The sequence below is a fragment of the Miscanthus floridulus genome, unplaced genomic scaffold (assembly GCF_019320115.1).
Source record: "Miscanthus floridulus cultivar M001 unplaced genomic scaffold, ASM1932011v1 fs_22_2_3, whole genome shotgun sequence".
Lineage (NCBI taxonomy): Eukaryota > Viridiplantae > Streptophyta > Magnoliopsida > Poales > Poaceae > Miscanthus > Miscanthus floridulus.
Window position 1 is genome coordinate 25,796 of NW_027096420.1, and position 14,056 is coordinate 39,851.

General features: G+C 48.7%; 1 protein-coding gene across 4 annotated transcripts; it reads left to right on the forward strand.

The window, feature by feature from the left end:
• The first annotated feature begins 3,395 nt into the window (after positions 1-3,395).
• LOC136530897 (uncharacterized) lies at positions 3,396-13,286 on the forward strand. 4 transcript variants are annotated; one of them, XM_066523611.1, is made up of 7 exons: positions 3,396-3,508; positions 10,083-10,152; positions 10,369-10,449; positions 10,577-10,678; positions 10,798-10,928; positions 11,197-11,311; positions 11,661-12,835. In XM_066523611.1, the coding sequence occupies exons 2-7, from the start codon at positions 10,108-10,110 to the stop codon at positions 11,697-11,699; spliced, it is 513 nt and encodes a 170-aa protein (XP_066379708.1). In that variant the 5' UTR covers positions 3,396-3,508; positions 10,083-10,107; the 3' UTR covers positions 11,700-12,835. The 4 variants fall into 4 exon arrangements, with proteins under 4 accessions (XP_066379708.1, XP_066379710.1, XP_066379707.1 ...); XM_066523613.1 differs by lacking the exon at positions 3,396-3,508 and adding an exon at positions 9,310-9,438 and having other exon boundaries at positions 10,369-10,437; positions 11,661-13,286; XM_066523610.1 differs by lacking the exon at positions 3,396-3,508 and adding an exon at positions 9,310-9,438 and having other exon boundaries at positions 11,661-12,834.
• Positions 13,287-14,056: the final 770 nt, after the last annotated feature.

Sequence of the window (14,056 nt, forward strand, 5' to 3'; positions counted from 1 at the left end):
ACAGCTAAGTCTATTACTACTATTGAAATGGAGGCTGTTCCATGAATCTGGACAGTGATTGTCCTCGTCATCTAGTTAAAACTATTCGCAAGTTGAATTGTGACTTAATTTTGTAGTTAATAAGCCCTGCTTCCTAAGCATTTCCTAGATAACTATGCTAGTTAATTATAGTCTTTAAAGACCTTGGGCAGCCTAAGAGGTGTGTACGGCTGCCAAGGCACCTATCTGATTAGCTATGCTCTAGTGAGCTGTTTGTAATCAATGCAATGTCTATCTCTATATATAATCAAGGAGACGGCCTGAGGTTAGAGGCAGTTCAGGCTAATCAAGTCTGTGTTACCTCCAACATTTGGTATCAGAGAGAGGTTAGACACTAGAGAGCCACGAGGCCAACTCCTCACCTTCTCCACCCCATGTCGACCCCTGCTGAGCGCGCTGCCAGGCTCAAGGCCAAGGGAACCGGCGATGGAGAGCTGGGCGACTCCTCCGGCCGTGCCGCGCGCTTGAAGGCTGCAGAGGAAGCAGCAGCGCTGGCAGTCCAGGCAGCAAAGCAGGCGGCGGCTGCTGCAGAGGCGGCAGCAAGGACGGCGCAGGAGCTGCGGGCCGAAATTGCTGCTGAGAAGGGAGAAGAAGAGGATGCAGAGGAGGAGGAAGAGGAGGCGGAGAGCAGGAATCGGGGGCTGCGGACTCCGTCGCGAGACAGGAGGCGCTCGCAGTCACCACTGCGGGACCGGAGGCGCGGCCGCGGCGGCGGTCGCTACGAATCACCGCATGGCAGAGTGGTGTACCGCGACTCCGGTAGCAGCACATCGTGGCCGATGCTGGACAAGTCGAACTACTACGAGTGGAGTCAGACCATGAAGCTGAGGATGCAGGCGCGTGATCTCTGGGACGCCATCGAGGGCGGCCCTGTCCAGTTTCGCGATGACAGGCGTGCACTGGAGGTGATTGTCGGGGCCGTGCCCAAGGAGATGGGCATCCCACTCCTCGACAAGGCTACGGCGAAGGAGGCGTGGGACGCCATCGCTGCGACTCGCATCGGCGTGGGCGCCTACGCCGCAATTGGGAGAACATCGGCGTCAACCCCGGCGAGCAAGTGGAGGATTTCGCCCTGCGTCTGTCAACTCTGCACCAGCAGCTTGTCATTCATGGTGACAAGGACATCACTGAAGAGCGTGTGGTGAAGTTTCTGCGCACGGTGCCAGCCAAGTACGCGCAGATTGTTGTCGCCATTGAGCAGTTCCTCGACTTTGAGGCGCTCACTCTTGAGGAGGTGACTGGAAGGCTCAAGGCGGTGGATAATCGCGAGGAACAAGCGCTGACCGAGCCGGTGGCCATCAACGACAAACTGCTGTACACCGAGGAGCAGTGGAGAGCGCGCTGGAGGAAGGAGAAGAAGGGAGATGATGCCGGTGGTTCTGGATTCAGGAACCAGCGCGGTGGCGGTGGACGTAGCCGCGGTGGTGGACGAGGACGAGACAGAGGCGGTGGACGTGGTGGCGGACGAGGAGATGGCAATGTTGCTGGCCGCGTCGGCCCCAACACCTGCCTCAGCTGCAACCAGGAGGGCCACTGGGCACGTGAGTGTCCCCAGCCGCGCCGTGAAGATGCAGAGCGCGGCGGTGGAGGTGGAAACCATGCTGGCCGCGGCGGTGGCAATCGTGGTGGAGGTCGTGGCGGCGGAAATCAGGCTGGGCAGCGTGGCGGGAACCAAGGAAGGCATGAAGCGCGCGCCCAGTACGCCGAGTGCGATGAAGATGGCGCTCTGTTTCTGGCACATGGCTTCATTAGCCTGGAACAGAGCACGCTGTAACAGAACCGACCAATTATACGAAATTAAGTAAGAAAATCATCTGCCAGAGCAGACAATTTAGCAAACTTAAGCCCGTATAACCCGGTAGTCCGTGAAATCACGAAGGATTTCAAACCAACTTCCATTCCAGCCAAGATCGTAATAAGTTTAGCGGTCACCATCACAAATTACATAAAAGTTCGCGATCTCAGATACATCAGAGTTTCAACATAGTTATTACAAAACCAGTTCGAATAAAAGTAGCGAAAGTCATTTGTTCAAACCACACACACTCTCGCGGAGTTTAAATATAGTGCCAGCGAATGATCATCTCCAACAAAAGCATCAGACGAGACGTAAGGAATGACCATGCCCATGGTCCTAAGCATCACCCATCGCAGGATAAAGGCAGTTGATACAGTAGCCGTAATACATCTGCCCATCTGCAACAAGTGGGAATAAAACCCTGAGTACGAGAAGGTACTCAGCTAGACTTACCCGACATAACCAAAAATAAATGACACCAAGGATTATGAAGGGCTTTATAGTAGGGTAGCTGACTCATTTGCAAAAAGAAGCATTTTTAGCATTCCGAGAACCTTTAGAAAAGCATTTTTGCCAAGTTAATTATTATTAACCTGTCGACTAGATTTGCACCTATATTAGAGTAAACATGTGATTAAGCAGATAATGATAACCAACGATCATTAAATAACTTCCATACTGTCATATTCATTATAACTGTCCAAGTGTTCCATAAACCTTTACTACGATGAAGTAACTCAAGTCAAGTGCTCACTATCCAGGAGCGATGGCGATTCGAATCGATTCCTAACCAGCTGGTGATTTATTCCTTACACAAATCTCACTCACCCGCTAAAGTGAGATATTGATCACCGAGTCAACTTTCCAGGAATCTCGAGTTTGCCAGGAACCACATGTACCCGGGGGCCGACCGACTGCACTTTGGTCTTATCATCCCGCCCCCATGTCCTACCACACCTGCTCCGGCACAGTGCGTTGCGGGCAATCTACTCGGCCCGAAAAATCTCCCAGCTTCGCGGTCGGAAGGTACTTTATCCGGCCAGCTAAATGTAAGGCATGCGTTCAACATGACTTGAGGCCCAACAACGGTCGGTCCTTAATCGACACAGACGGAAACACTACAGCCCAAAACTCTGCAAGTCTCCGTCCAGTCTCAACTTCATTTAACACTTAGTTATACCATGACTTTATAGTCATCCAAGCAGATCCAGGTAACCACCTATAGCTCGCAGGTGACAGGAAATCACCTGACTTCTATCGGTCTAAGCCAGCTAAGCATTGACTCGACTGCGGATACCAGGATAACAAGGATATAGTATAACAAAGGTAAACAAGGTATAATGCAGCAACGGTTGCAAACAACTCCTGAACGTAATGCATCAATTAAAGTAAAGCATTTAATTAAATAATTGCAAACCGGGAGAAAAATGCTCCGGGGCTTGCCTCTCTCGAAAGAGCTCGGACGGTGATCGGGGCACTCCGGAAGTTCTTCAACGTCCTCCTCGTCGGCTTCTGGCACTTCCTGCTGCTGCACCTCGAGCTGCTCCTCGGGCTCCTCGGGTATGACGACTGGGTTCTCGGTTTGCGATCCTGTATGACGCAATGCGCGTAAGTGATTATGCAAACGGTGCATCGAAGGAGATGAATACAATGGACATGTTTAAATGCAAGGTAGTCAACATCATCCAAGAAACTATAATACAAGCACATGTCATCTACTGCATTCTCTTCTACTTCTAATATGTTAAGTCAACATATCTTATGAAATGCTTCAAAGATACACCAAAGCTTTACTAATTTCTTAATTATACTTAAAGCAACACTTGCTTAAACCCTAATTAATAATAGGTTTGAATAGCAACATATATTTCTGATGCTCCTAAAAATCTGAGAAAATTACAGTAGCATAATACTATCCTAAACAGACTACCATAAAAATTTCATGGCATTTGGATAAGTAAACTATCCTACACAAAAATGACAAGCTATAGCATAAAAATGAGCATGAAATTACTTTGTACTATGAAAAGCGTCAAACAACAGAATTAATATTTTTCCTAGGTTCTTCATAGTATATAATGACTGTCCAAAAATTATCACATGCATGTTTTATATAAAGTTTGCTCTCTAGCAAAAATAACAAAAATCAGCCATTAAAGGTACTTGAACTACACCTAAAACTTTTCCCACAGTACATGCATGAAACATATTTTTCCTCGAAAGTAAATGACATAAGAAGATTAACAAACTTGGAATCATATTTTTCTGAAGCCTATAGATTTTTCTACACATTTTTCTAGTTATCAGTAATATACATGATTAAATAAAATCCTACAGAAAAGTACCCCAAAAATGACATGCAATAATTTTCCCAAGTAGATCCGATGATAAGGAACCTAGCAAAATTTGTTTCAACAAATTTGGAGCTAAAAAGAGTACACAAACATTTTCCAAAGCATTTAAATAGAATTCTGAAAAATCATTTTTGAAATCCCTTTTTAAACCTCATACACAATTCTGCTAGATCCACCCGGTTATCCACCCACATCCCGCGCCAGAGAGACAGACAGGCGGGACCCAGTGGGTCAACCGGCCCCACTGGTCAGCCGACCGGAGGTAGGGGAGACCGGTTGACCGGCCACCGCTCGACGACGGCGAGCAGTCCGGCGAAGGGAGTGGCACCAACGTGCACAGCACGCTGCCCCACACCGATGGAAGTATCAAACGGACCCCCTAGCTAAAGTGGAGGAGGTCGCCGGGGACAATGGCGGTCGCGGCGGCGCTGCGCGAGGTACGCGGCCAACTCCGGCCCTAGCGGCCCGATCGGAGTTTGGCGTGAGCATCAAGGTGACGCAAGGAAACTGAGGAAGGGAAGAGGAAGGAGGGATAGAGCTCCGATGGTGGTCGGCCACGGCGAGCACAGCCCTGACTCCGGCGGCAATGGCGATCCGCGGCGGAGAAGAAGAAGAAAAGGCGCCTACCTAGAATCTCCGGCTCGGTGGCGAGGTGGAAGAGCTCCAGACGACAACAATGGAGTCGCGGGCTAGCTGGAGTGAGAAGCGAGGCAATGGCGAGGTGCACGGGCTCGGCGAAGCAATGGCACGGCGGCGGCTTTTCTCGGTGGCTCCAGCGCGCGCGAGAGAAAGAAATAGAGGGCGAGGACGAGTGGGATGGCAAGCGGGCGCGGCTTTCAAACGTTCGCCAGCGAGCAACGGCGTCAGGCCAGCCACGGCGCGTGGCGGCCACGCGGCGGCCAGGAGTTGTCACCGGTCGGCACTGAACTGACTGAAGCCGGAACACTGTAGCTCGATTCAGAGAACAAAAGGGCTGACTGACAGCGCGAAAAGATGATGCTCGATCTCCTAATCCGTTGAGTGTTAGCGAAAGAAATCAAAACGAAAGTTGTACACCTACATGCCAGCTACAAAACTCATTTAGAGATCACTGTCTAATTCGCAAAGGACAGAGAGTAAAATCATGCCAAAGTCGTGTTCAAGAAACTGAAAACTGGAGTTTATACTTAGAAATTTCTAAGTGTTGAACTCAACCCAATTTCTGACTTGTGGGACCATTTTGAGCATGTTGTGCACATTTTTATGACTTGGTCACAAAATACTTTTTGTTCCTCATATAATTTGCTACAACTTTGTTTTAGGTTGCTCAGACATGCAAACATTCTAAGTGGTACTTTTTGAACAGTCAAACCAAAAAGTCCTAGGGTCAAAACAAGTCAAACCATGAATTGGAAATCTTAATTAGGCAAAATGATCAACATGAACATTGTTCCTAATGACTTTCTAAGCATAGCTAAGATGTTTAACAATGTATTTAGCCATACCACACATTGGTTATACAATAATCAAGCACTAAAGGTACTGAAACGATGAAAAACAATTGAAATGATACTTTTGTTTCAAAGTCATGTTTCCCATGTTTCAAGTGATATATGCTCATGAATGGATGAATGATGCGCATGATCAGGAAATGCAAGTGCAATTAGGCAAGACTAACACCAGGGGTGTTACACACGCTGGCGCACAGCTACACGGCGCAGCACGTCGAGTTCTCCGAGCCACGTGCTCGCGCCTATCTCGGCGTGGACGAAGAAGAGGTGGACAACGGCTGGTACCTGGACTCCGGCGCGACGCATCACATGACCGGGCGCCAAGAGTTCTTTGCTGATCTGAACACTGGCGTTCGAGGAACGGTCCGGTTCGGGGACGCGTCGAAGGTAGAGATCAAGGGCGTCGGGTCTATTGTTTTCCAAGCCAAGACCGGTGAGCAGAGGGTTCTTCATGGCGTCTACTTCATTCCGGCGCTGAATAACTCTATCCTAAGTCTGGGACAGCTTGATGAAGGAGGGTCCAAGGTTGTGATTGACGATGGCGTGCTTCGCATTTGGGACAAGAGCCGTCGTCTGCTCGCCAAGGTACACAGAGGGAAGAATAGGTTGTATATTCTGCATCTTGAGGCTGCACAACCTCTCTGTCTCGCGGCACGCAAGGATGAAGAGGCGTGGTAGTGGCACGAGCGTTTCGGCCATCTGCACTTCGATGCACTCCGGCGACTCAGCAAGGAGGAGATGGCGCGCGGGATGTCGGTGGTTGACCATGTTGAGCAGGTGTGTGACACCTGCGTTACCACCAAGCAGAGGCGGCGTTCTTTTCCGGCTGCAGCAGCATACCGTGCCCAGAATCAGCTTGAGCTGGTGCACGGTGACCTGTGCGGTCCAGTCACGCCAGCGACACCGGCGGGCAACCGTTATATCTTGCTGCTCGTCGATGACGCCACCCTCTTTATGTGGGCTGTGTTGCTGCCATCCAAGGACGCAGCAGCAGAAGCAATTAAGAAGGTCAAGGTGGCAGCAGAGGTGGAAAGCGGGCGCAAGTTGAAGGTCCTGCGCACCGACAATGGCGGCGAATTCACTGTCGCGGAGTTTACTGCATACTGCGTTGATGAAGGTATTAAACGGCATTTCAGTGCCCCTTATTCACCGCAACAGAACGGTGTTGTTGAGCGCAGGAACCAAACAGTGGTGGCCATGGCACGAGCTTTGCTCAAGCAACGCCAGATGCCTTCTCTGTTTTGGGGGGAGGCTGTGATGACGGCTGTGCACATTCTGAATCGATCCCCGACGAAGGCGCTGAAGAATGCCACTCCTTATGAGGCGTGGCACGGCCGGGCACCAACAGTCGGCCACCTCAATGTCTTTGGCTGTGTGGCTTATACCTGGCGGCTTACTCAGCTTCGCAAGCTCGATGACCGCGGCGAGGCTGGCGTGTTTATCGGCTATGCGGAAGGGGCCAAGGCATACCGTATCTATGATCCAGTGTCCCAGCGCGTGCGTGTCAGCCGCGATGTGGTGTTCGACGAAGGCCGCGGCTGGGACTGGGCATCACCGACAGCAGGCACATCAGAAGCAGCGGGCAGTGAGTTTACTGTTGAATTCCCATGGGCGGAGGAACTCCTTGAAGCAGGAAGTTCAGCGTCGCCTTCACTATCTCCTCCGCCACATCCTGCATCGCCTGGTTTCTCTCCGGTGAATGCAGGAGAGCCTGCAGCGGAAGCAGAGGAGCCCGCAGCGGAGGCAGAGGCGCCTGCGTCGCCCAGAACACCTACACCAGCTCCAGTAAGTCCTCAGGTTGAGCATGTGACCCCCCTGGAGAATGATGATGAAAGGGTGGATGCCTACCACGACGATGAAGAACTCCGCTATCGGAAGATTCATGACATTATTGGTGATCAGCCAACCCCTCCGCCGGCGCAGCGGCTGTTTGCAGAACTGAATCTCATCCATTCCGGTGAGCCTACAAGCTATGAAGAAGCCAAAGATGATCCAGATTGGCAAGCAGCGATGAAGGAGGAGCTGAGATCAGTAGAGCGGAATGGGACTTGGGAACTTGTTTCTCCCCGTCCTGGTCACCGTCCAATTTCACTGAAATGGGTGTTTAAGCTGAAGAAGGATGAACATGGAGCTGTAATTAGGCACAAGGCAAGACTTGTGGCCCGTGGTTTTGTGCAGCAAGAAGGAATTGATTATGAAGATGCTTTTGCACTGGTTGCAAGGCTGGAATCAGTGCGTGTTTTGCTTGCTCTAGCAGCACAAGAGGGATGGGCAGTACATCACATGGATGTGAAGTCTGCATTTTTGAATGGAGAACTCCAGGAGGAGGTTTATGTTACACAGCCTTCAGGTTTTGTAGTACCAGGAGAGGAGAAGAAAGTGTACAGGCTGCACAAGGCTCTGTATGGCCTAAGACAGGCTCCTCGGGCATGGAATGCTAAGCTTGACTTGACTCTCAAGCAGATGGGTTTTGAGCAGAATGTGTATGAAGCTGCTATGTACAGGAAGGGATCAGGTGACTCCCTACTGGTAATTGGAGTATATGTTGATGATTTGATCATCACAGGAGTCAACCAGCAGAAGATTGAAGCTCTCAAGGTAAAGATGAAGCAAACCTTTGAAATGAGTGATTTGGGTCTTCTGTCTTTCTATCTGGGAGTTGAGGTGAGACAATCAGAGGGGAGCATCACTCTGAAGCAAACCCATTATGCTAAGAAGATACTTGAGCTTGGTGGTATGGCAGGTTGTAATCCAGCCACCACACCCATGGAAGAAAGGTTGAAATTGAGCAAGGAAAGCACAGCAAAGGAAGTAAATCCAACTCAGTACAGAAGACTGGTTGGCAGCTTGAGATACCTAGTGCACACAAGACCAGATTTGGCTTTTGCTGTAGGGTATGTTAGCAGATTTCTGGAGAAGCCAACAACTGAACATCTTCAGGCTGTGAAGAGGATCTTGAGATACCTGGCTGGTACTCTAGATCATGGGCTCTGCTACACCAGAACAACAGGCAAAGCAAGGTTTGTGGGTTACAGTGATTCAGATTTGGCTGGAGATGTTGATTCAAGCAAAAGCACAACTGGATGTTTGTTCTTCCTTGGAACCAGCCTGGTCAGCTGGCAGTCTGTCAAACAGAGAGTTGTTGCTCTGTCTAGCTGTGAGGCTGAATATGTGGCGATGACAACAGCTGCAACCCAAGCTTTGTGGTTGTCAAGGCTGTTTGCAGATTTGTTGGGAAGAAAAGTTGAGGTGGTGGAACTCAGAGTAGACAATAAGTCTGCTCTGGCTTTGGCAAAGAATCCTGTTTTCCATGACAGGAGCAAGCATATTAGAATCAAGCATCATTTTATCAGAGATTGTGTGGAAGAAGGTAGCATCAAGACCATAGTTCCGCTAGGCGCTCGCCTAGGCGCAACTAGGCGCGACTAGGCTCTAGTCGGAGGGTGTCCGCCTCGCCTATGGGGGTAGGCGGACCCCTAGGCGGTGGTGGTGGAGGAGCGCTTGGCGGAGGTCGTCGGTGGGGGAGGAGGAGCTGCGAGCGGCGGCGGGCGCTCGCGCGGGCTTGCGCGGGCGGTGGTGGTGGTGGAGGAGCGCCTGGCGGAGGTCGTCGGTGGGGGAGGAGGAGCTGCGAGCGGCGGCGGGCGCTCGCGCGGGCTTGCGCGGGCGGCAGGCGCTCGGGCGGGCGCAGGCGCGGGCGGCGGCGGTGTGGGAGGCGGCGTGGAGAAGGTGTGCTGGGCCGTTTTTAACGGTGGATAAGGTGGGTTGGGCCGTTTTTATGGGCCTTTCTTCTCTTTTCTCCCTGTTCCATGACCATTGGTCTTCTATTTTTTCTTTTCTTTTAAGTACTTAAGTATGTATTAATAAATTTAAGTATGTATTGCAAAACGCCTAGGAAAACGCCTAGGAACGCCTAGGCGCGATTAATCCCACCTAGGCGCTAGGCTGAGGGTCAGCGCCTAGATTCCGCCCAGCGCCTAGCTGAACTTTGATCAAGACAGAGTTCATTCCCACTGCAGATCAGCTCGCTGATATACTGACTAAAGCCTTGGGCAAAACCAAGCTGGAAGAGATGAGGAGCAGGTTTGGGATCAAGGAGATCAAGATTAGTTGAAGCAGGTCTTAGGGGGAGAAATGTAGTTAATAAGCCCTGCTTCCTAAGCATTTCCTAGATAACTATGCTAGTTAATTATAGTCTTTAAAGACCTTGGGCAGCCCAAGAGGTGTGTACGGCTGCCAAGGCACCTATCTGATTAGCTATGCTCTAGTGAGCTGTTTGTAATCAATGCAATGTCTATCTCTATATATAATCAAGGAGACGGCCTGGGGTTAGAGGCAGTTCAGGCTAATCAAGTCTGTGTTACCTCCAACAAATTTGTGCTAATATTTCTTTATATTTTCAAGGGGTGAGGAATTGGAAACTGCTTTGATGGAGATGGTCGAGCATGACAACAGACGTATGTTGAGTGCTAAGGTATGATGCTAACTGGAATCACTTTTTCTGGTACCTCTCAGCATATGGTTTCAAGAAAGTTGAATCTCCCAATAGGCCAGTACTATTATATACGCTTCTGAGTTCTTTCTTAACTAACTAGTACTTCAAGAATATCTATATACTACTTTAGTCAATGAATTACCCCTTTGCCTATTTATTTTCTTCATGCACCGTTGACCTGGAAAACATTCACAGGTTGAGAAGCTGGAAGCAGAGGTATATGAACTGCGAAAAGCTTTTTCAGACAAGCAAGAGCAAGAGCAAGTAATGCTTCAGGTGTTGTCTTACTGCATATATTCTGTGGCTATAATCTTTGGGTCTTAAGGATCATATTACCTGGTCCTCCAAAGTCCATTATACATCTGATTGTCTAAAAATATCCACACATTAACTACCTCTACAGATCTTGTTAAGAATGGAGCAAGAACAGAAAGTGGCAGAAGATGCCCGCATAGCCGCTGAGCGAGATGCTGCTGAACAAAAACATGCTGCTCACTTGCTCCAGGTTAACTCTTGGAAAAACTTCTGCAAGCAGTTTTTTGAAAGTGCCACTTTCTTGTTGCATGCACAGTTTCTTATGTCTAAGAAGGCTGATGCCTATTTTTTCGTACCTTCTATATGCAGGAGAAGTATGAAGCAGCAATGGCAGCACTTTCACAAATGGAGAAAAGAGCTGTAATGGCAGAAACAATGCTGGAAGCTACAAAGCAATACCAGGCTGGGCAGGTTAAAGCCAACCAATCTTTCACTTCAAGGTATGTTTGTTTTGGCTACATTTAACTTCCACTTTCCAAGCATCTAGATCACTTACGAGCTATTATTGGAAGTCTATAACTTCACACTCGGCATGACTACTTTTCATGTGTCCCGCTAACTATTGCTTGAGTTGGTTTCTTTTCCTCTCCAATTATTTTATTTTTCATGTGTCCCGCTAACATTTTATTGATATTTTTACTGTTAATTTAAGAAGCTTAAACTCTAACTTCATACTACAATACTTCATTTACTTGAAATCTTCTGTAGTTCACCTCGCGCGGACCATGTTCTTGGGAAGATAAATCAAGAACCAAACCAAGATGCACCTAACCGGAGAATTGGCCTGCTTTCTAGGGGACTTGGATGGCTTGACAAGAGCAAGGTATGCCAATAAAATCAAAATTTTACCAAAAATAACTCTCTGAGTTCATGACTTTTGGTACCAGGCCCTACATGTCATTATCAGAGCCCTTGTTCCTTATTAGCTTTTTTACTTCTATGTTGTTTTATTATTCCTAAAATATTTGATGTGCTTGGACATAATGAGTGATGTGTCCCTGCTCAACCAAGAGTCTCTTTTTATAGAATATTTGAAAAAGGTAACTCGAAGGAACGTTGATCTTATACCACGTTTGCATGGACAGCATATAAAAAATGAATGGTCTCATTGATCTAGAAAGATTTTACAAAGTTGAGGTGCAGTGGGTTCACTATATTTGAATTGCTTTTAGCAGGGAAGGCAGAATTCCACTGAAACATCTGGAGGCTAAACTCATCTAGAGTCCAGGATGAAGTCATAGCTCCCAACAAGATCTGGATTGTTCATTAATGCTTGGATAGCCTGATCACCATAAGAACGTGTTGAAATCAGCAGTGATGTTTTCTCGTGAAGATTCAGCTGGTATTTTCCATGAAGTTTTGCAGGAAGTGTATCTTGTATCATATTGAGTTCAGTTGTCAGATAAAGTTTTGTTGGTAGGTCAGAAAGGCTGCTGCAAGTCATCGGTGTAAACTTTCTTTTATTAATTTCATTAAGATTGTCAATAGTTAGGTGTTCCAGGTAGGAGAAAGAGAAGAACACAACTTCCTATACACATGAAAAGAAGAAAAACTAGTGTTAGATTAGTTACAGTATCATGGAGTTGTTCTGGAGAAGAGCATGCTTTATCTCTCTTCAGAAATGTCAAAACCACTGAAGAGATGATCTCTCTGTATTTTTGTTCTTTTGATACGTGTGGCTCTGACATTCTTGACACTTACAGTTGACATGTTTGATGTACGAAAATTATTGTCAAAAGGGTCTGATTGCGAATCCAACAGCGGAAACTCCACTATAGCGAGGCATTTTGGAAAGCTAATTATCTTCAGTTCCTCACAAGTAAACCTGGAAGTGGATTGGGATAATCCAAAGTATAAATGGTCTTAACATACTATGGATTTTACTGGATGAATGTTATTTGGATGTGGATATACAAGACCACAATACCCAAATTCAACGGATTGGATTGGATAAAAAGACCCGGATATCCCAAAATCCGTTGGACCTCTTCCTGACTTTGGCGTCTTCACCAGGCAGCCGGGGAGTGTTCAGCTAGATTTCAACACGCACGCTTGGGGCGAGAGCCCGCCTAGCCGCTCGTCAACGACGGCCTCGCCTAGCTGCTTGAACGACGCCACCGGCCTTCTATCACCGCCGATTCGGAGATCAGCTTGCTGTACCAGAAGGCAAATGCCGTGGCCAACCTCCCCAACTACCCGGCGGCGCATTCACGGACACGGATACGCTGGCATAACAGCCAGGCGCGCGCGGACCGCCGGCCTCGCTCCCCGCGCTCTGCAGCCGCGTGTGGGTAGGCGGCGCGCCGCAATGGGGTGGCTCGTTCTCCGGCGCGGGTCTGGCGGGGCAAGGCAGCTTGCGTGCGCGCGGGGCGACGAGCTCGCGGCGCGCTGCGGGGTCGTGGGAGACCGGATCGGAGTGCGGCGGAGGAGGAGGCGGACACTCGGCGCCGCTGAAGATGGATGGGCGGCGGGCCTCCCATCGGTGGAAGCACGTCCATCAGCGGCGCACGGTGAGTCGCAGCTCCTCGGCCGGACCGAGCAGCGTGAGCTTGCCCGCTGATGCAGCGCTCATGGAAGTCTGTATTTGGACGAATGGACTGGACTGGATTTACAGGGTAGTGGACTGGACTGGATTGGATATTGCACGCATGACTGTGGTTTGGATTGGATACGTTCTCATTTTAATTGGGTTTCCTTTGGACTGGATTGATTGGACGTGGATGTTAATCCACTTCCAGGTATACTCACAAGGTTATTGAAAAATGATTTTGGGTAAAAGCATGCCGTGTTCCCTCTCAACCTGTGCAGCGTCATGCGGCATGCCCGTAAACACCTTGTTTCTGTCAACACAACACGACGAATGTCTTGCCACTTTGCTGAAGTAGATGAACTGCCCAACATAGACTGAAGTGAAAGATCAGTTGGAGTGTTGGACAATCATACTGGACATGGCAGAGGCAGTGTCACTGGGAACTTGGTACAGTGCCACGTTCCTCCACCTGTTTCAGGAATGCGGGAACAATCCCAGTCTGTGCAGTGAAAAAAAAACTGTCTCAAAGAGCGTTCCTCGATCCCTGTTCCACGACCCAATCATCCTACAACTTTGTGACTAAGTTAATTAAACACTCGACACCTGAGATCAGGGATAGCTTCCTTGGACACAATGTAAATCAAACCCTTTTAGGAGCAGCATCAACAGCAAAAGTAAGGGAAACAAGCCATCGTCATCAATACAACATACAAACAAAGCGTCTGATAAGACTAAGCCACAACAAACACAACAACAGTTTACAACGGTTGTCTACAAACTATAAGGGGAAAAAATCTTCATCATGACCATGTACTTCCCCGCAATTCAACCGTATCATTTGAACAGGCATTGCAACTTTCTTGCTCCAAGACAGGCAGTAACTGACCATCACTACAAAATGCAGCAACAGAAGAACACCATTGTTTTGCTATGCACTGGATTCCTCAGTTTCTTTCTCCCTGATCGTCGCTCTGGTGGTTCCGATCAGAGCTAGTTCTTGTTGGTGTGCTGCGTCCAGGGTTCCGATCAGAGCTAGTT

Excerpts from the sequence above, each read along its gene's own strand:
- LOC136530897 (XM_066523611.1), top strand. The coding sequence starts at position 10,108 with ATGGAGATGGTCGAGCATGACAACAGACGTATGTTGAGTGCTAAG. Across the intron at positions 10,450-10,576 it reads AAGAGCAAGTAATGCTTCAG|ATCTTGTTAAGAATGGAGCA; the intron begins GTGTTGTCTTAC and ends CTACCTCTACAG. Across the intron at positions 10,929-11,196 it reads AACCAATCTTTCACTTCAAG|TTCACCTCGCGCGGACCATG; the intron begins GTATGTTTGTTT and ends AATCTTCTGTAG.